Source organism: Osmerus mordax, chromosome 13, assembly GCF_038355195.1.
Source record: "Osmerus mordax isolate fOsmMor3 chromosome 13, fOsmMor3.pri, whole genome shotgun sequence".
NCBI lineage: Eukaryota > Metazoa > Chordata > Actinopteri > Osmeriformes > Osmeridae > Osmerus > Osmerus mordax.
The window spans coordinates 718,515-741,753 of NC_090062.1; the positions used below are offsets into that span (position 1 = coordinate 718,515).

General features: G+C 41.8%; 1 protein-coding gene and 1 long non-coding RNA gene across 2 annotated transcripts in view; one reads left to right on the plus strand and one right to left on the minus strand.

The window, feature by feature from the left end:
• Positions 1-23,239, plus strand: part of syt7b (synaptotagmin VIIb) — a 210,488-nt gene that overhangs the window by 107,587 nt on the left and 79,662 nt on the right. Inside the window, exons 3-4 of the mRNA XM_067249495.1 lie at positions 2,815-2,894; positions 15,885-15,890. Coding sequence (XP_067105596.1) covers positions 2,815-2,894; positions 15,885-15,890 — 86 coding nt within the window. The remainder of the gene's footprint in view (positions 1-2,814; positions 2,895-15,884; positions 15,891-23,239) is intronic.
• The window catches only part of LOC136955779 (uncharacterized), a 145,372-nt gene that overhangs the window by 73,378 nt on the left and 48,755 nt on the right, over positions 1-23,239 (minus strand). The gene's annotated exons all lie outside the window — the stretch shown is intronic.

The window sequence follows — 23,239 nt, forward strand, 5'->3', positions numbered from 1 at the left end:
ATTTAAGTGATTCCTATGTCTCGTGATATGTTAGGTGATCCCGTTGTCATGTAACTGGGTCTAGTTAATGGCGTAATGTTATGGGCATGGAGATGAGGCTACCACAAGGGGGCAGGGCGGTAGGATATAACAGAGCAAGACGTTAGATACTACACACACGCCACGAATAAAGGAGACTTCTCAAGTTGTATTAAACGTGTCACGGAGCATTCATTCCGCAAGCAGAAGCTTGTACGCCCGTGTCTGACGCATGTTAACTCTTGATACCAGATGAATTGATGAGGCCGCCATTTTGAATGAATGAATACACCTTTTTTCCCTACTCCTACACAATGTATCCAATATTCACCAGATTTGGCAAAGATTATCTTCAGACCACAATCACCTTTATATCAAAATATGACTGAATTACAGCTTTTTATACTTGGGTCAAATCTGACAACGCTTCCCACAGGAGAATAGCTCACTGGGATAAGACGGGTTCCTCTGCAGTGCAAGGTCTTAGGTTCGAATCCAGCCACAGTCATCAAGCATGTCATGAACTGGTTTATCTGTTTATTGAAGCCAGGTATGCCACAGTAGCTGTCTAGCAGTATATTCATTATGGTCACGATAATGTTTCATTCTCAGGGGATTGATACTCAAGAAGAGTCAGATTTATTGTGCTTTGTAGATATAATGATGCTACATCTAGCCAGTGCATCGGATTTCTTGCATCATAACTTCTGAACAGATTTGTCATAAATCACAAGATTGGTCTCTTCTGATTGTACGTGGCATACCAAGTCGAAATATATCACATTGTCCCGTGTCCACCATTTTGGGCGTCGGCCATTTGGAATTTTCATAAAAACATACTTTTTTGAACTCCTCGTTCGGCATTGCTCCTATTTTCATGGACATGTAATCAAATCATTTTCAGACCACAATCACCTTGATATGTCAAAATATGACTGAATTACAGCTTTTTATACTTGGGTCAAATCTGACAAAGCTTCCCACAGGAGAAACGGCTTACTTTTTTTATACAGTAACTGAACACAGTAATTCCCAGCATTGAGAATAGATCACTGGGATAAGACAGGTTCCTCTGCAGTGCAAGGTCTTAGGTTTGATTCCAGTCACAGTCGTCAAGCATGTCATGATACTGGTTTATCTGTTTAGTGAAGCCAGGTATGCCACAGTAGCTGTCTAACAGTATAATCATAATGGTAATGATAATGTTTCAATCTCAGGGGATCTATACTTAAGAAGAGTCAGATTTATTGTGCTTTGTAGATGTGTCCTCTAACCTCTAGGGGGGCGATCCCGTGTGTGACACATGTTAACTTGTGATACCAGCCGAATTGATGCCGCCATTTTGAATGAATTAATAAAACGTTTTTGTCCTACCCGTCCTACAAAATGTATCAAATATTCACCAAATTTGGGACAGATTATCTTCAGACCACAATCCCCTTGACATGTCAAAATAGGACTAAATTACAGCTGTTTAAACTTGGGCCAAATCTGACAACCGCTTGCCACAGGAAAAACTGCTTATATTTTTAACCAGTAACTGAACTCTGTGATTTCCAGCACTGAGAATAGCTCACTAGGATAAGTTGGTGTCCTGGCAACGGCAACGTCAGAGGTTAGAATCCACCCAAAGCCGACGAGCTTGTCATGTCTCTGATTCTCTGTTTAGCGAGACTGTAAGCCACTGCAAAGGAAGCCAGGTACACCGCAGTCGCTAGCTACCTGTAGTCAAGCTGTATATAGTCAATGCAATCCTCACACAAACTATCAAATGATTTTAGATTTTCGAAACCGTTTGTCCGGTACAGCTAATCGAAATCGGCAGCAAAGCCGCCAAACAGAAAGTTGTGTTGTATCTCAGCAAATCGTTGATGGATTCACGCCAAACTTGCTGCGTGTATTTGGAACCCTCTTCTGAGGATGTCGAAAGTTTCTTCTGGGTCATCTGACCTGCTTGGCCACCCCATTGCTGCTTGCAGCTATATTTCTCCTATTGTATTTGTCAATTGTGCATATATATTTTTTAAATCAGTTAACGGTTTTACATTTTTATTTCCAATTCTTATTTCCTCTTCTTGCCTGCTGCAATGCCTCAATTTCCCCTTGGTGATAAATAAAGTACCTACTACAACTGTACTACTACTACTACTGCTGCTACTACTGCTACTACTTGATGAGGTTATGTTTACACTGTTTTTGTCTATCAAAGTGATTTATTCTCTGTACATGTTAGATAATCCAGTCCATTAAACCAATATAGCTTTCACTCAGTACTGTATCTTGTGTGTTTGTGAGTATGTGTGTACCATGAATACACATTCATGTGTAGGGTTGCAAGCACATGCAAACAGCATTGATACACATCCAAACAGCATTTATCTTTACTGTACATATCACACACACACATTCACTCTGTATGGTAATCAGGTGTAGGGCCTGTGTCAAAGCAATGGATTGATCCTACATTTCCATCCAAGCTCAGCTATCTGACTCCCATCCAAACTGTTGCTATTTTGTGTCTTTTCACAATCATTTCACAACCTGTTTGGCACTTGATGGCCTTCTTAAAGGCTGTGTAATGGATCCTCTGCTGGTTAAGTGTTTTTGGATGTAAACTGCAATAAAGACACCATGCATAGCTGACACTGTCTGCAATGGGTGAGAGAGTAAAGATTTCACTCGTGCTGCTTATCACTCCCCTCACTTCCTCTCTCTCCACTCTTACCCCCTCTTGCTCTACTCCTCCATCCCTACACCTTTACTTCCCACTCGCTCTCTCTCTTTCGATCCCTCTAGGGGAAGAGGAACAAGCCTGGAGTTGAGGCAGCTAGCCCTCCAGACTCGGTGCGCGGTCGAGGGGAAAACAAAGCCATCAAGTAAGTGTTTAACATTGAGGGAGTGGAGGATGTTGTATGTTATTATTATTTATTTATTGGGATTTTCAAATTATTATACAGCACAATATACATAGTTGCATAATTGGTGTAGTCAAGATCAACATTACATAGACATAACATATAAGTCAGGGAGTCAGGTGGCTGAGCGGTGAGGGAGTCGGGCTAGTAATCAGAAGGTTGCCAGTTCGATTCCTGGCTGTGCAAAATGACGTTGTGTCCTTGGGCAAAGCACTTCACCTTACTTGCCTTGGGGGAATGTCCCTGTACTTACTGTAAGTCGCTCTGGATAAGAGCGTCTGCTAAATGACTCAATGTAAATGCAATGTATAATAACATACACAATAAAGTCAAGGTTATCAAAATTCCCACCCCCCACCTAAAAATAACTAAATATAAAAAATAAGACAACACAGGACTAGGCAGTGAGTACACAGGATGATTGTTCCTACAGAGCTGACATTTTAAGTTGAGCAATAGGCATGCGTAGAGATGATTTACATTGCAGGTAGCTGGATTTTATCTCTGACATGAGTGATAAAAGGGTTCCATAACTCAAAAAACCTCTTTACAGAGCCCCTTAATGAGTGTTTTATCTTTTCTAGTTTAAGAAAATACAGCACACCTTCAATCCAGTGTGTAAAAGTGGGAGGATGGGGATCTTTCCACTTGAGTAAGATTAAACGTCTGGCAATAAAAGTCACAAAAGCAATGGAATCTGACTGTGTTTTTTACAATTTAAGATGGTCTGGGGAGGCACCAAAAATGGCCATGACTGGGCAAGGACTGATGGTTATATCCCCACCTATGCATTCTGAGAAAGCTTCAAAAATCAAAGACCAAAGGTTTTTAAGTTTGCTGCAAGCCCAAAACATGTGGGCATGAGTAGCAGGGGATGAATGGCATCGACTGCAGATGGGACTAATGTCTGGGAAGTGTCTTGAAAGTTTTAGGGTTGGTCCAGTGTGAGCGGTGCAGAATTTTACATTGCATTAGGCTGTGCCTAGCACAAATCGATGAACCATGTACTTTTTGCAGGATAGAGAGCCTCACATCGTCGGTAATGCTTTCACCTAAATCAAATTCCCAATCGGCTTTTAAAGATGGAAGCAGTGAGTGGCGCTACTGTGTAAACTTGTTGGATATTATGGAAATGATCCTCCTAAATGAGTCAGGTTGCTCTATAAGCACCTCAAATGGGTTGCATGGTGGCAGTGCTGGAAACACCGGTAGTGTTTTACGCAGAAAGTCTCTGACCTGAAGGTAGCGGAAGAAGTTACTTTTGGGGAGGTCAAATTGGCTACAGAGCTGGTCAAATGAGGAAAGAACACCGTCGGAGTAGAGGTCAAAGAAAGATTCAATACCTAATCTCTGCCAATTCAAAAACGACTTGTCTAACAAGGAAGGTGTGAAAACATGGTTTGAATGGATAGGAGCTTTTAAAGACAAACATGTCCATCCAAAATGACGACGCATCTGTTTCCAGATCTTTAAGGTTGATCACACTATATACTTATTTAAGTGAATCCTTTGTCTTGTGATATCTTAGTAGATCCCGTGTCTGACACATGTTAACTTGTGATACCAGCCGAATTGATGTGGCCCCCATTTTGAATGAATATAAAAAATTTTCGCTACCTCTCCTATAAAGTTGTAGCCTGGTCCTAACCAGACTCTCGTACATTGCATTTGTACAGAGAGTCTGGCCCCGGGCCATTGACAAGAGTTGACTTCCTTGTAGGCAGGTACTCTGTTGAAGTTTAAAACTATTGGATCTGCCCAGAGCCACTCTGATCTGCCATAACCAATCGCTAGCGTTCGCCTTAGCAAATTCCTTCACCACTACTGTAACAGAGCTAGCTGCCGTAACTGGAAAATCAAACTGTTCCAGAACCCCGTGGGGAGGAGGGCCACAACATCATGGCCACCAACAAAACTCAGCAAAACTTGTTCTTGCTCCGGCTTTAGCTGTTGGATATTTGGCAGCGTTGCCACAACGGACCGAATGGCTTTGCTCGCATCTTTCTCCGCCGCCATTACGGAACAACAACACAAACTAGCGCACGACATCAACGTCATCATTCTCAGCCACTCCCTCTGTTCGCTGATTCGCCGGTAGAAAATCAACCTGAAAAATCTGACTTACGTACTTCATGGCCAGACCTATGTACAGAAGCAAACATAAAATTGAGCGGAAGTACGTAGGAGGGAAGAGCCAGGCTAATAAAGTTGTCCAATCTTCACCAAATTTGGCACAGATCATCTTCAGACTAAGCCTCACAAAATGTTTTTTTGATTTTCTAAACCTTTTGACTGGAACAGCCAATCAAAGTCGTCAACCAAGCCACCATAAAAGAAGTGAGGTCATATCTCAGCACCTCTTTACTGCATTGACACCATATTTGATATAAGGACTAGGGACCCTGTTCTAAAGAGGTCCAATAGGTCATGCCATTTCACCTCTAGGTGGTGCTGCAATAAGCAAATATTTTGCACCAATTATCTTCAGATCAAGCCTCACAAACGTTTTCACATGGTTTTTGATTTTCAAAACAGTTTTTCCGGTAAAGCTGATCAAAGTTGGCGATGAAGCCGCCAAAACAGGAAGTGAGATCATATCTCAGGAAATATTTGCTGAATTGACATCAAACTTGGTACAGGTGCTCGGGACCCTGTTCCAAAGAGGACCACAAAAGGTTGTGTCATCTAATCGCTAGGGGGCGATTCCCTGTCTGACGCATGTTAACTTATGATACCAGCTGAATTGATGCCGCCATTTTGAATGAATTAATAAAACGTTTTTGTCCTACCCCTCCTACAAAATGTATCCAATAGTCACCAAATTTGGCACAGATTATCTGCAGACCACAATCACCTTGACATGTCAAAATAGGACTGAATTACAGCTGTTTAAACTTGGGCCAAATCTGACAACCGCTTGCCAGTTGAAAAACTGCTTATATTTTTACACAGTAACTGAACACAGTAATTTCCAGCACTGAGAATAGCTCACTAGGATAAATTGGTGTCCTCGCAAGGGCAACGTAAGAGGTTCGAATCCAGCCAACGAGCCTGCCATGTCACTGGTTTTCTGTTTAGCGAGACTGTAAGCCACTGCAAAGGAAGCCAGGTACAACGCAGTCACTAGCTACCTGTAGTCTAGCTGTATATAGTCATGGCAATCCTCACACAAACTATCAAAATTATTTTAGATTTTTGAAACGGTTTGATCGGTACAGCCAATCAAAATCTGCGGCAAAGCCAGCAAACAGGAAGTTGGGTCGTATCAGCAAATCTTTGATGGATTCAAAGCTGTATTTACTCAGAACCCTGTTCTGAGGATGTCTAAAATGTTTTTCGTTCATTTTACCTGCTTTACCTGCTTGGCCACCTCATTGCTGCTTGCAGCTATATTTGGAAACAATTCACTCTTCTGTAAATTGAGTTCATAGCCTGAGAGATGATGAAATGTATCTAAAATGTTAAGCACGTGGGAGAGATTGGGCTAGGTCTGAAATGTATAAAAGTTGGTCATCCGCATATAATGAAACTTTTTGTTCCTGACCCTCTCTCATAACACCTTTTATCAGTGAAGTCTGGCTCAGAGTAAGAGACAATGGCTCAATGGCCAAACCAAAGAGCAAAGGTGATAGTCGACAACCCTGTCTTGTACCACGGCCTATCTGAAAATATTTTGAGAAGGTGTTATTGGTACGAACTGAAGAGAGTGGAGAAGTATATAATAATTTAACCCAAGAAATAAACATCTTGCCAAAACCAAACTTTTCAAGGGTGTAAAAAAGGTAGCTCCATTCAACCCTATCAAAAGCCTTTTCGGCGTCTAAGGACACTACAACTTCTGGAATGGGGGATTCAGATGGGTGGTATATGATGTTGAATGTTGAAACGCCTCACATAAAAAAAATTAAATTTGTTCCTGATGAAGCTTGTTTGGTCAGCTGATATAACACAAAAAGCTTGCGTATGCTGGTTTTCACGCACACTTTGGGATGTATAAAGATTTACTTGACGTGAGAATGTGCGGGCCGTCACGGAAAGTTTTGAGCAGACGTGAGAATGTGTGGACCGTCCGCAAAGTCTTGTCTGGCTCTGTAACGTGGCAAATTCTAACTGAAAAGTGCCGAAACTTACCAAACATTACAAAATAAAGTTTCCACTACTACGTTTATGACGTTGAATATTCAAAAAACATCAAAATAAAAGTTTGATCATTAATGTGGATGATCACATCAAAATGCCAAAACCCAAAACGGGAAATGCTATATAGCCTTCTGTTTAACCCTTTGACGCGTACGAACATACTGGTATGTCCAGTCCTGGCTGGTCCCTGAAGCGTACGGACATACCCGTATGTTTAGAACGCGTCCTTAGAATGTCCAGTTTGGCTTATTGTGTAACAATAAAGTCTTAAAAATTAGACTGTGTATATTATAAACATAAGTCTCGATGTACTGTATATTTTGAGAAAGTTTACCTTTATTATCCATATGAAAACGTACAAACAAATTAGTTTAGCTAATGTTAGTTAACAGCTAACCAAAAATAACTCACGCTTTACTCACGTCACCTAGTAAACCATGAAATTATCAATTTTCCTTGACTTGGCTATCACTTTCAACACATGTTACTTTTGTACAACCAACCTGAGGTCGAAATAATATACGTTCACAAATATGCATCTAAAACATCCAACAAGCGTCTGTCTTTCGTCTCGTTTTGAGCTACTAGAGGCCATCTTTGATTTTTTTGTGTTCCGGCAACAAATGTGACCCTTGATGATGTACCACAATGAAACGAAACAACGTTCTTCCAGGACCTAGACATAACCTAGACAACTACAACAACTGTGTGGAATTAGGTCAATAAATATGGTCCAATAAGACAAGATGAAATTTGTGACAAATGCCTCAAGACACCAAGAAGTGGGGATATTGTGAATGTAAACAAGTAAGCTAGTGCAAGGGAAACTGAATGTAAACATAACATACTAATACAATACATAATATGTGGACATCAGTTATTGAGGTAGCAGCCATATGCAAAAATATTGAGTGGAGTCTGATGATGTACAGGTGCGTGTGAGGTGCGTGGGGTTTGTCCATATTGCATGTGTCTTTGTGGAGGCAGCGTTAGGTATAGATGTTTGTGAGGGAGGGAAGAGAGACCCCGACTATCTTCTCGGCTGTCCTCACTATCCTCTGCAGAGTTGCGGTTCGAAGCGGTGCAGTTCCCAAACCAGGCCGTGATGCAGCTCCTCGGGATGCTCTCTATAGTCCCTCTATGCAATGTGGTGAAGATGTGGGATGGGAGATGGGTTTTCAGCCGCTGCTGGTACACCAAGGAATTAAGTGCTCAACGGTTTAGTTGATGTTCAGCAGGGAATAGTCGCTTTGTGCTGACCTTACTTGCTCGACACCTGAGAGAAGGCCATGTACTATACATGGACAATTTGTACAGCAGTGCAACCATCTTTCTACATTTTCTGTCTCTTGCTCTCCTGTGCGGGCCAACATTCACATTCACCTGTAAAATTAGAAAGGGAGATGTTTAATATATAGAAAACGGTCAACAGCATGCAGTCAAGTGATATGACAAGAGGTGTGTTCAGTACCCTATGAAACATTACAATCATACATTACTGTCTTGTCAATTCAATAGGTTGTTATATTGAATAAGCATAAAGTCTGGTTTATTCTACATGTCGTCCATCAAGTAGCCCTAGCCTAGATTTTCCAAACAAATTACACTTGTTCTATCAACACGGAAAGTAATGGCAGTAGATGGTAGCAAGAGATCACAAAACCGAGCCATCAATTTAGAATGGATGTCTGCATTATTGTGTTTGCTCTAATTAGACTAAACATAGCAAGTTACGAGATAGCTAGCAAAAACATCAGATCGTGGAAAACAACAAGTCATGCTTTCGTCTCAATATCATGCCACTGGTATGTGTATAATTTGTGGTTATAAATAATTTACTCTCTCAAGGTTTTCCCAGAAAAGTAGAAGCCAACCAAAAAGGTTTGAAGGTATCCAAGCAGCATGAGCTTGCTTGATCGCCTTTCGTCAAGGGGTCTGGGAGTCATTCTCCAGTCTCGCCTATGGCTCACATGGTTGACAATCATCAGTTGTTGATAATTTACTAGGCTATGTTACGTTGTTTGTGTGGTCGGATTATAATGAGTACAAAATAATGCAGAAGGTAGGTGGGATAAACAAAATAACCAATGAATTGAGTAGTTGTCACTAATACGGGGTGCAAACTAGGTCACTTTCAAATGCGAATCAAGAAATGGTGAACTTGTATAGAAATTCGTAATAATCAATTTCTGGAACGTTGAGATTATAACAAACTTACGCTCATAAATAACTAATTCTGGGGGACCAGTCAAGAAATGTAGAACGTACGCGTCAAAGGGTTAATCCGCCACCACTTAATAACTTCTGTTAAAACTTGAGGGTGTCAAACGAACAACAAAATCACTGCATGTCACGCTAACTAGGCCGTAAGGTGAACCCTGTTATTGTTTCAACCCGCTCCACAGTCTGGCATCTACACAATCTTTAGCTCATAAAAAAGAACGAGTCCTGCTTACCTACCAAAAAAAAGTTTGTCGATGAAATTCCAGTCGATTGTCGATGCGTCTATGTTTTATGCAGAACTAGTTTCTTCAGAGCGTAATAGGATTTTGGTGGCACGGTTCGACACTTGATCCTTCTACACCAATAAGGTAGCTGCTTTTTGTCAACACGGATCGATATGGCTGTCAAATAGAGGATGGGACCTTGCACGTTAGTGTTTCCTATGTTTATTTTGCCGTGGCGGCCCGCCACGACTACATTTATGCTGCCATGGTATCAGAAATAGGGCTGTACAAAATTTTAGGACGTCTATGTGATTGTGCGAGTGCATGTCGGAGAATAGCATGGATACGCGCTTCACACCGCAGTTGAGATTGTGCGTCTTTGAGAAGTCGTATAGCTAACTTGTCAGTTAATTTAAGCCTGTTATTGTATTAGTCTATATTCTTGCTAATTTAAATTAAGTTAACTGGTGATCTGTATTATTCCCCTGCTAGCTAAATTGCACATGTCTGTTGATTCGATAGCGATTGCTGCCTTTGCTTACGTTTGTATTTTCGGTGCATTACTATGCAGAAGTAGTTTTAATTAATAAATAGTGGGTTTATTGTTATTATTTGCTACAGATTGCTTAGCCTATCAAGCTCAAATGAAGCAGACATACTTTATGAGTGGAAGGTCTCTAAGTAGCCTAACCTTATTGCTTTAGGGGAAATAGTACGAAAATATGTGCAATATTACACTAGTTATTAAAGTAGGCTATTACATTAACCTGGGGGGGGGGGGACGACAGACTTATGTCGTTGTTGTAACATTCATTCATTCTTCCACAAATGAAAACCCTGATCAACCATAAAAACAATCGTAATGAAAAATATGAAATATGATTTTTAAAACTGTACAAAACAGAATAAGGAATAACAGATTAAGGACACTCAGTCCTCACTGTCAGTGTCAGGACAGTTATCTTCCAGTTCCTCAGTTTCTTTTGTGTTGGCACAATTACAACAACGACATAAGTCTGTGCAACACAGTCCTGCAGAAAAACATGAACATCTGCCTGTCTCACACGCACTTTTGCAGCCGCAGTGTATCACATGCAAAACACTGTCAGGGGCCGAATTTCTGTTACGTGCAAGGTCCCATCCTCTATTTGCCAAACATATCCATCCATGTTGACAAAAAGCAGCTACCTTATTGGTGTAGAACGATCACGTGTCGAACCGTGCCACCAAAATCCTATTACGCTCTGAAAAAACTAGTTCTGCATAAAACATAGACGCAACGATAATCGACTGGAATTTCTGCGACAAAAGCGACAAGCGAAATTTGGGCAGATCGTAAAGTTTTGGGAAGAATGCCTGAAACAAGAGACTCAGTGAACATTTTGTGAAGCAGAGGAATGAGCTTTGCAGAAAATGTTTTGAAAAACTCAACTGGGAATCTATCAGGCCCAGGACTCTTACCACTTTGTATAGCCATAATAGCTTCCTGCACCTCTTCTGCAGTGATTGGTCTATCAAGATTTTCAGCTGTGTCCTCTGATAGTTTTGGTATGGAAAGATTAGCAAAAAATGTTAACAGGTCATCAGTGGTAGGTTGCTGTTCTGAAGTATAGAGTGATACATAAAAATTCCTGAAAGCGTTATTAATTTCTTGGGGATCCCTAGTAAGGCCACTTACTAGGCCACTGTTGGTATGCCAAAAGACTAGGGATGCTCCGATCTGATCGGCGCCGATCCATATCAGCCGATATTCCCATTAATGGTTTTGATCGGCGTTCTCAAAACGGCCGATCAGATGACATAAAATCTGCGAGAACTAATATCAGAGACGTTTCAATAAAACTTTTAGGCATTTCAAGCCGCCAGTGGTAAGAAATGATTCTTTAACCTTTAGATGCGTGAGTTCTAAATATTTCCGACGCTTCAACCAGAGTTAATTTTCTAAAACGGAAGCTAGCTAGCTTTAGTTAGCTTCCTTTACCTAGCAACCTATCATAATACTCGTAGCAATGCTACTACCTGCTAGTGTTACTTGTTAGCCTCCTAATTGTAAATTTTGAAGCCATACTATAGCGTTTGTCATAGTTTTTGTCTATCGTAAAATAGTCGGTTGAAATGTTCAGAATCGCACATGTGCGACGTTACATGTTACATGTGCGCTCGATCCAAGATGGCGCCGATGATGGCTGCCTCGGTTGCTAGGTGCGCTCTGTTTTGTCTTGTTTAGTTTCCCACTTTTCTGCTTCCAGCGGCATATTTAGTGGGAATTCTAGCCAGTGCCGCGCTAGGCTTTGCTCATGCAGTGAAACGCCGTAGAAGGGGAAAGCGAGCGGGAGCGTTAGTTCGGCTTCGCAGACGTGGAATCCGAACAGTGCTTCCAAGTTTTTTTCCTCTCCAACGTACGTTCACTGTGCAATAAAATGGCCGAACTTCAGCTACTGATGGTGAAAAACAGAGAGTTTCTTTCATCTTCGGTTTTGTGCTTTACGGAGACATGGCTGTGCGTTTCGATCCCGGACACTGCATTACATCTGGCAGGCTTTCAACTCGTGAGAGATGACCGGGACATTGCACTCTCCGGCAAAACCAAAGGCGGTGGTATTTGTTTCTACATCAACAGTGGCTGGTGTGTAGATGTGACAGTGATTCTGCAAAATTGTTCTCCGGATCTGGAATCATTTTTTATAAACTGTAAACCTTTTTACTCGCCACGAGAATTTGCGTCACTCATTTTGGTCGGCGTTTACATGGCACCGGGTCCACAGGTTAAAGAGGCCCAACGCATGCTCGCCGACCAGATTCTGAGTGTGGAGCGAGCAAACCCGGATTCCCTTGTTATTGTACTCGGCGACTTTAACAAAGGTAATCTCAGCCACAAACTCCCTAAATACAGACAATTCATCAAATGCCCAACCAGAGAAGAGAACACTCTGGATCAGGAGATCAGGAGATACTTGTCTGAGCACTCCACCCAGCTGCTAGTCCAAGCACTTGTCCTCTCCAAGTTGGACTATTGCAACTCGCTGCTCGCTGGTCTCCCAGCATGTGCAACCCGCCCTCTTCAGAGGATTCAGAACGCAGCGGCCCGCCTGGTCTACAATCTACCCAGACGCTCCCATGTTACCCCGCTCCTCGTCTCTCTCCACTGGCTACCTATCATGGCCCGTATCAGATTCAAGACCCTGGTATTGACCTTCCGAGCAGTGAACGGGACTGCACCCGTCTACATCAAGTCTCTCCTGCAGCCTTACACCCCCACCCGTCACCTACGGTCTTCTTCAGACAACCGCCTGGTGGTCCCACCGCTCAAGACCGCCCGGTCCCAACACAAGATCTTCTCCTGTCTGGCCCCCCAGTGGTGGAATCAACTCCCCACCTCCATCAGAGATACTGACTGTCTCTCCACCTTCAAGAAAAGGCTCAAGACGCACTTGTTCCGGGAGTACAACGGTACTTAGGAATGGTTCGCTTAACCCGATGTTAGTTTCCTCAAGGATCACAATGACTCTTGCTTAGAGACTTGTTGCTCTTGTGGTTAGTGGTAACTGTTTTAAATTTTTGTTCTCGCTGTGATATATTGTTTTTATTACTGTTGCTTGCTTTTTTCCACAGGTACACTTGCACTTATAGCGGTTCATGTTGTTTAATTGTAACTTGTTTAACTACATGCTCTTATGGTTCTTCCCTTTGGCACTTACTTTGGTTGTTCACAATGTGTGCTTCATGTTTTGGCTACTCGCGATGTTTTTTGGCTATCTTGTTGTTATGATCAGTGACCTATGCACTTTGTAAAGCTCTCTCTTGGAAGTCGCTTTGGATAAAAGCGTCTGCTAAATGAATAAATGTAAATGGATCACTGCTACACTACAGTCAGTAGAGCCTACCATGCCGTCCCTCGTGCAGCACTGGGTCATTCTGACCATACCATGGTCCATCTGATTCCTGCATACAGGCAGAAATTAAAGCTCTGTAAACCTGTTGTGAGGACAAAACAGTGGACCAGTGAGGCATGATCCAAGATGGCGCCGATGATGGCTGCCTCGGTCGTTAGGTGCGCTCTTTTTTGTCTTGTTTTGTCTGTTAATTCAGTGTTCTGCCAAGATTTCCGGGGTTCTCTAACTAGAGAAGTACTTCTTGTACACCAACAGTTGCAGTGTACACCAACAGTTGCACCTCCAGTCATCCGTCCGTCAAACTCCTGAAGTTTGCGGACGACACCACCCTTATTGGGCTCATCTCTGGTGGAGACGAGTCTGATTATAGGTGGGAAGCGGCCAACCTGGTGACCTGGTGCAGCCAGAACAACACTCCACAGTGTTGACTCCCCAGTCAACACTGTGGAGTCCTTCCGCTTCCTGGGCACTATCCTCTCCCAGGACCTCAAGTGGGAACTGAACATCAGCTCCCTCATCAAGAAAGCACAACAGAGGATGTACTTCCTTCGGCAGCTGAAGAAGTTCAACCTGCCAAAGACAATGATGGTGCACTTCTACTCAGCCATCATTGAGTCCATCCTCACCTCCTCCATCACCGTCTGGTACGCTGCTGCCACTGCCAAGGACAAGAGCAGACTGCAGCGTATCATTCATACTGCTGAGAAGGTGATTGGCTGCAATCTGCCTACCCTCGAGGACCTGCACACCTCGAGGACCCTGAGGGGAGCGAGGAAGATTGTGGCCGACTTCTCCCACCCTGGACACTCCCTGTTTCAGTCACTCCCCTCCGGCAGAAGGCTGCGGTCTATCAGGACCAATACCTCACGCCACAAAAACAGTTTCTTCCCTTCCGCTGTTGGCCTCTTCAACAAGGCCAAGGGACCACACTGACTCAAATGACTTCTTGCTTAAAAAACTCTGCTTTTTGCACTGCATTACAACATGGTATCTTGTACATTTGTATTTTTTGTAATATTTGTATTTTTATATTGTAATTTACGGCAACTTATATTTTATTGTATATTTAATTATATTCTAATCCCACTTAGTACTGCTAGTTTATGTACCCTTAGTATAGTTAGTCCACATATTTAAATTTTAGGTATATGTTTATTGTATGCACCTTCCTGCCAAAGCAAATTCCTTGTCTGTGCAAACTTTCATGGCGAATAAATCCCTTTCTGATTCTGATTGAACTGGTACTTGGTGATTCACTTTATTGACTTGGTACTTTCACAGCAATTGGGTACTATCTAATATATCTTCAGTATTAACCCTGTAAGTTTGTCTGCAGTTGTAATTCAATGGTATAGCATCATGTGTTAAAGCTTAATATTATAAGCAATATCAATAGGCTAGTGACAAATACACTTTTGTATCATGTTCTAACAGTCTGCTGGTTTCTGTTAGTGTAGCGTCCACACAAAAAAATTGAAACCTTTACTGATGGTCTGAAGATGTTTAATTTGCTGTCTTGCACTTCTACACCAGTGCTAAACAGAGAAGTGTAGTCAGAAGGCAAAATTATAAATTAAAACTCCCATTAGCAAGGCTACATTCATTAGTAACTCATTAGCACCACCAAGTTAGCAAACACATCAAATAAACTCAATACAATTAAACTGCACTGTTGCCACATGTTGGGAAATAACCAAATACAAGCAATATAACACATTTCATGAATGCAAACTTTACAAGCATGAAACAAACTGTATTGTGGTCACCTAGACTATTCTAGGTTGTGGTTCAGTGAAATCACGGCTTCTTCGGTAGGCTATAATTGTTAAATCCTACTTGAGAAAGGATACTGTTCACAGCTGTCAATAGGAAATTACCATTACCTGAATGACTTGTAGTGATTGGGAGGTTATGCCTGTTCTGATGATTGCATTAACCATGTTAGATTGTTTACATTTACATTACATTTATTCATTTAGCAGACGCTTTTATCCAAAGTAACTTCCAAGAGAGAGCTTTACAAAGTGCATAGGTCACTGATAACAATAAGATAGCCCCAAAAACATTGCGAGTAGCCAAAACATGAAGCACATATTGTGAACAACCAAAATAAGTGCCAAAGGGAAGAACCATAAGAGCATGTAGTTAAGCAAGTTACAATTAAACAACATGAACCGCTATATACATTTAGTCATTTAGCAGACGCTCTTATCCAGAGCGACTTACACTAAGTACAGGGACATTCCCCCGAGGCAAGTAGGGTGAAGTGCCTTGCCCAAGGACACAACGTCAGTTGGCATGACCGGGAATCGAAGTGGCAACCTTCGGATTACTAGCCCGACTCCCTCACCGCTCAGCTACCTGACTCCGCTATAAGTGCAAGTGTACCTGTACAAAAGCAAGCAACAATAAAAACAAAATATTTCACAGAAAGTACAACAATTGAAATCAGTTACCATCAACCACAAGAGCAACAAGTCTCTAAGCAAGAGTCATTGTGATCCTTGAGGAAACTATCGGGTCAAGCAAACCAGGCGATTCTAGGTTTTAAAACTGGGTGCAAAAACATGCTAAAAATTAATACTAGATCTTAAAATGTATAATTAATCACTAGAGTACAACAAACCAGGTTATAACATACAACTCTGACATCACTTTAACGTGTTCTAAAAACATTTCTTCGTTTTTTTACATTAATTTGAAAATGTAATGTTTTCATCCCAACAGTAGGGGGTGCAAAAGCACTCCCTGCACCTGCGGTAAAATACTCTATGCTACAGGCTGTGCACAGTTGGCTACTATAGTTCTCAATAAAGACATTTTAACATATGAAACATGTATCCTTATGCACGACTTGATTTCCCTCAATAAGGTTTGACAAAACAAGTCAGTGACTTAGGCGACGTAGCTACTTAGTAGGTGTGTTGTTTGGCGACGACGTCTGTCTCACACGGCTTATTGGCGACGTACTTATCTCAGACGTACTTGGTAGGCGTAAGGTTTTTTTATACTTTCGAACATGCGTCGTCGCGTCGTCGCCGCCGGTAGACGTTCCTTAAATGGCGTCTCCGTCAAGTCGCCGCCAGTCTCTCGTTTGCAGTCCCATTAGTCCCATTCAAAAATCCACACGGTCTGGCGGCGACGTATGGTTAGGCTGCTCCTTATCCTTCTCCTGGTAAGCCTAGGAATGTCCCTTTCCGTATCTTTTCATTAGATACTAGTAACTATTCTTTAGTTACTAGTAACTAATCCAATAGTTACTAGTATCTATTCCCGTTTTGCTAGTAACAAATTGCACATTTTTACAATTGTATTCTATGGGGCTCTGCTTTACAGATATCTACTATTTGTATCCAACTAGTATCTATTCCAATAGTTACTAGTATCTATTCCCGTTTTACTAGTAACTTTTCATTAGACAGTACCTATTCTTTAGTTACTAGTAACTATTGCCAACAAGATATCTAGTTAACATGCAAATTAGCTTCTGAAGATATCTAGTTAACATGCAAATTAGCTTCTGAAGATATCTAGTTAACATGCAAATTGGCTTCTGAAGATATCTAGTTAACATGCAAATTAGCTGCTGAAGACCACACCTCACAGAAGACAACACTACAGAGAACATATCGACGCCAACCGATTTCTGAAATGTTATTGAACAAATTCAAGACAATGTAAAGAATTAGAAAGAGCTTCCCAACAAGGCTACCCGCCACGCACAATTGATGCCTATTCATTCATCACTGGTGAATTTAAGAAGACTCGAAGGCATTTTATCAATGGAGACAATGGAAGAACTTGTTGCTAGTCTTTCAGAACTACGAGCTCTCATCACCACGCACTTGATGTCAATTAGAGAGCCCAGCGAAGACGCCTTCTCAGACCCTCGTATGCCATCAGGTAACGTTTGGATTTCGCTTTTAGAATAACATTACTCATACAATGGTAATATGGTTAGCCAAATATACCTTGTATTAGAGATCCCCCTAGGTTATATGACTTAAACTAGCTTGCTAGCTAGCTGTCGAGCGCTAGCAAGCTAGCTAGCAATGGAGGCTTCTACCGAGCCTCCATTGAAAGCATCCTCACATACTGCATATGCATTTGGTATACCAGCTGTACAGTGGCTCAGAGGAAAACTCTCCAGAGGGTCATCAACAGCGCTCAAAAGATTGTTGGCTGCCCTCTCCCCGCACTGGAAGACCTACACAGATCCCGTTGTCTCAAAAAAGCCCAGAACATCATAAAAGACACTTCACACTCCTGGGCACTCCCTGTTTGAAATGTTGCCTTCAGGCAGACGGTACAGATCAATCAAGGCAAGGACAAACAGACTAAAACACAGTTTCTATCCAACTGCAATAACCACTGTTAATGCTGGCAAAACATAATGTGCACAATGTTATGTAGTATGTAATTACTGTGTGTGGTTGTTTACGGTACAGTCTTAGGTATATTTATTCTTATTTATTTGAGTAATTTTAGCACTTTAGTAATTTTATCCTTTTTACTGATTTTTAAGTCAATGAATGATGCACTGACTGGAAGCACTTTAATTTCGTTGTACCTGTGACAATGACAATAAAGATCTATTCTATTCATTTGTATAGTATGTGATTGTGTTGGGGGCACAGCCTGGCCCAAGGAAAATGCTGTAGACTGTAGTTACATGGAGATTTTTATTAATGGACCCAGTAGCATTTGTTAGGGGACAATTTATACATGAGATGATCAATAAAACTACCATACCTGAGAAATCCCCAGAACAATATAATGATCAATTCTCGCAACTGGCTGAGCCTAAAACATCAGAACAATGGCCATTTGGTCTCATAAACACAAGTCCTTGTATTCCACACCTACACTAGTACAGCATGATGCTAGTGTGTCCATTTCTCTCAGGCAGACAATCTGAGAGGTCAACCAGCCCAACACATATTTCCTACATTATCCTACACTAACTGCAGCTGAGGTAAGTAAGTAAGTAAGACTTTATTTATATAGCTCATACAAGAATTGTAGCTCAAGGTGCTTTACATAAAATCAATAAAATCAATAATACAAGTGATAAACAATTCAAACAAAAATAAAAATCCCAATAAGATCTCTGTTCAAGAGAGAAAACAACTTTAAAAGTAGGAAAACCCTTTTGAGATAAAATTACTTAAATGCTTGGGTAAAAAGGTAGGTTTTAAGCTGTCTTTTCAAAATGTCTAGAGTGTTTGCTTCCCTAATATTTATGGGTAATTTGTTCCATAGTTTTGGGGCGTAATTGACAAAGGCCGAATCACCAATCTTCTTATGACTGCTTCTGGTGACCTCTAATAGGCCTGCATTTGATGATCGCAGTGTTCTAGCTGGTGTGTAGTTTATAAAGGAGTTAGCAATGTAGCTAGGTCCTTGTCCGTGTAGAGCTTTGTATGTGCGGAAAAGGACCTTAAAGTCAATTCGGAAGGTAACAGGGAGCCAGTGTAAAGTAGCTAGGACAGGACTAATGTGTTCTCTCCTTTTAGTTTTGGTTAATAATCTAGCTGCAGAATTTTGAATGAGCTGTAGTCTTTCAGTGGTTTTCTTGGGAAGACCAGTGAAAAGTGCGTTACAGTAGTCCAGCCGGCTGGATATAAAAGCATGAATTAACTTCTCTGCATCATTTTGGTTTATGAATGGTCATACCTTTGCTATATTCCTCAGGTGAAAGAAAGCTGTTTTGGTCACTTTATTAATGTGAGAGTTGAAATTCAAATCTGAGTCCAGGATTACACCGAGACTCGTCACCTCTGGTTTAAGACAGGGGGTTAAGCCTCCAAGATTCTTAATAAGCATCTCTCTTTTGGATTTGGGGCCACATAGTAGGACTTCGGTTTTGTCTTCATTTAATTTAAGAAAGTTATCATTCATCCATTTGTTTATTGCCAACAGGCAGTTGGTAATGGAATTGATGGCCGTTGCATCGTTGGGTTCAGTGGATATATATAGTTGTGTGTCATAGCTATGGAAATGTTATGTTCTCTGATTATGTCGCCGAGTGGTAACATATAAAGAGAAAAAAGTAATGGACCTAAGCAGCTTCCTTGAGCAACCCCGTAGCAGTTCTCATGTTTCTTGGACCTATGGTCACCTAAACTAACATAAAACTTTCTTCCTGTGATATATGATTTCAGCCAGTTCAATACACTATCCGTGAACCCAATAAGCTTTTCCAGTCTATTGATTAGGATGTCGTGATCAATTGTATCAAATGCTGCACTGAGATCTAACAGGATAAGGATAGAGACTTTATTTGCATCAGAGTTTAGTCTGAGGTCGCTAATTATTTTGGTGAGAGCAGTTTCAGTACTGTGATATTTCCTGAAACCTGACTGCGAGACTTCCAGGATGTTATTTTCTTCAAGAAAAGAATTTAATTGGACTAAAACTATCTTTTCCAGTACTTTACTAATAAATGGAAGGTTTGATATTGGTCTGTAATTTGCAAGTAGACTGTTATCAATTTGGGTTTCTTTAATAGGGGCTTTACAACAGCTGTTTTGAAGGCATCTGGGAAGACGCCAGTTCCAAGGGACGTGTTTATAATCTCTAGCACCGGACCTGAGACACTATCAAACACTCGCTTAAAGAATGTTGTGGGTATAGGATCAATATCTGAGGTTGTGGAGTTAGATTCGCTGACAATTTTGGAAAGTTCACTAAGTGTGATACAGGTAAATGTGCTCATGGTTATGTTGCAGAATCTACTGATGTCAGTTTCGACCCCACTATTAATAATACTCGCTCTGATCAAAGTTATTTTGTTCTTGAAGAACAAAGCAAGCTCTTCACATTTAACTGCTGAGGATGGAGGTGGGGCAGGGACAGTGTTTAGCAGCTGGTCAATGGTGGAGAAAAGAACTGGTGAGGTGAGGCAGCGCTTCAAAAAGATCAACCCTCGCAAGGCACCTGGCCCAGACGGTGTATCAGGTAGGGCCCCTCGGGCTGTGCTGACCAGCTAGCAGGGGTCTTCAGTGACATCTTCCACCTCTCCCTCAGCCTGTCTGTACCCCCCACCTGCTTCAAGAGGACCACCACTATCCCTGTGCCCAAGAACACCAAGGTCACATGTATGAACCATTATTGCCCGATAGCACTGACCTCTGTCATCATGAAGTGCTTCGAGCGGCTAGTCAAATCATTCCTCTGCTTCTCGCTGCCCCTCACCCTGGACCCAATGCCGTTTGCATACCGGTCCAACAGGTCTACAGACAATGCCATCGCTCTAACTATGCACACCGCTCTCTCCCACCTGGACAAAGGGAATACGTATGTGAGGATGCTGTTCATTGACTACAGCTCAGCATTCAACACCATTATCCCCTCCAGACTTGTCTCCAAGTTTGTGGACCTGGGACTAAGCACCTCCCTCTGCAAGTGGATCTTCAACTTCTTGGCGGGGAGGACACAGGTGGTGACAATCGGTGACCGCACCTCATCCACACTGATCACCAACACAGGCACCCCCCAGGGCTGTGTGCTCAGCCTTGTTCACTCACGACTGTGCGGCAACGCACAGCTCCAACCTCCTTGTTAAGTATGCTGACGACAGAACCATAGTGGGCCTCATCTCTGACGGTGTCAGCCTACAGAGAGGAGGTTGATACCCTGAAATCATGGTGTCAGGGACAATAACCTCTCTCTCATTGTCAGCAAGGCCAAGGAGATGATTGTGGACTATAGGAGGCGGCAGGAGGAGGAGCATGCACCCCTACACATCAACGGATCCGAAGTAGAGAAGGTCAGCTGCTTCAAGTTCCTCGGGGTGAACATCAGTGATATGCAGATTTTCTATACATATGTGAGGTTGTCTCTTGCTGTGGTCAAGAGGTCACGCAGCGGGCCTTTGACAATACACATATAGATCAGGGAATGTGCTCTGTTTAACCTTTGAGAAAAGTACAAACAATGAGTTATGACGCATCACCTTTGTGCTGTTTCTCCTGTGCATTAAGTTGTGAAATGTGTACTGTTTAAGGGCATGTTTTGGTGGTTACTATATCTGTATGGGCCAGCTCATGTATATAATGGACCTCTGAGAGACTTGTTTCTCACTCATGCTATCCCTCTGTCATGGACTGATGGCATGATCCGACGTTGTTACTAATAAAACCGAGTCAACCCTTTTCTAATTGTCGTGCCTCCTTCCGGCTTGCCTGGAGACAGAGATCTCATCCTTACAATCAGCAATGATCTCACCTGGTCTGTTCACACGGACAAGGTGGTCAAAGCGGCCCGTAAACGCCTATTCTTCCTGAGGAGACTGAAGAAGTTCAGCATGGACTCAGTCATCCTCACTAACTTTTACAGATGCACTATAGAGAGCATACTGACTGGTTGCATCACAGTGTGGTATGGGAGCTGCACAGACAGGGACCGCAAGGCCTTAAGTAATGTGGTCCGTTCTTCTGAGTTCATCATCGGCAACACAATTCATGATGAATTCTCTTAGCCTTTTTATATAGCATCATCAAGAAATAGCTATTAAATTGAAATGTACTCAAAACAAAAAATGTCATTGATAATCATCCAGCTTGTTGTAGTGCTGATTCTTTTGGCTCGTACATTTAGCCATTGAACCACAACTTCCACCAGTTATTCTTGGACAAAATACATATGAGATATATTAATTATACAGGGATGATACCACACTGGTCCCATGGGAAAATACAAATAATCATTAAGATATATTGTGTTCTTTCTCTGGTGTCTCCTCCGCACCGACAGATCACGCGTCAGACATGCAGCCCGTTTATGAGATCATTTAGTGTCTTAGTGTAAAATACAGAAGGCATCTAACAAATGATCGTCAGATATGTCATGAACTATAATAACTGGTGAACAAAGGGTATCGATAGTGTTCCCCCCAATGTAAGAGTGGATGAACTACTGTACAGCCCTTAAGCCATCAACGCTTAATACAAGGCATTATCATGTCGAAGCTAACTCGAGCTCTGGCATTTTTCATTTATCAAAAACGTAAAAAGAATATAGCACGCAGCGTGTGAAGAACGCGTTCAGCATCCCGCGAACATTGTTTAATTTTGAGGCTTGTCGCCTGCAGGCTATATAATTCTGACCGCGATGAGAAAAAAACAGCTTCCATTGCGAGTGGGCCGGATAAGGAAAGCATGTGGTTGTCTGCCTCATGTTTATTCATTAGAACATTTGAATGAAGATATCTCCAAACCTCCAAACAGATTCTTACTAGTAACTATTGGATTAGTTACTAGTATCTATTCCAGTTTTACTAGTAACTTTTCATTAGATACTAGTAACTATTCTTTAGTTACTAGTAACTAATCCAATAGTTACTAGTACCTATTCCTGTTTTACTAGTAACTTTCATTAGATACTAGTACCTATTCTTTAGTTACTAGTAACTAATCCAATAGTTACTAGTATCCCCGTTTTACTAGTAACTTTCATTAGATACTAGTAACTATTCTTTAGTTACTAGTAACTATTACAATTGTTACTAGTAACATTATTATTCTTACTAGTACACTTACACTTTTTCTTTGGCTCTCGACGAAGGCGGTCGCATTTTTCTCTCCTCCCCTCCCTGACCTTCCCTGCTTGGCTGTGTCTTGTCTTGACTCAAGATACTCTCTCATCATCACTCTCCGAAACTAGAAGCATGGAATTAATTAGCTGGTCTCTCAATGCTATTGACACCATCTTCTCGAAGAGAAGCTCGGGTTCGGGGGAACCCAACTGTCCGGACGGGACGTTCGCAGCTGGCTACACGATGGACGCGTGGGAGAATTGGCGTGTCGTGTGTCTAGCGGCGCTT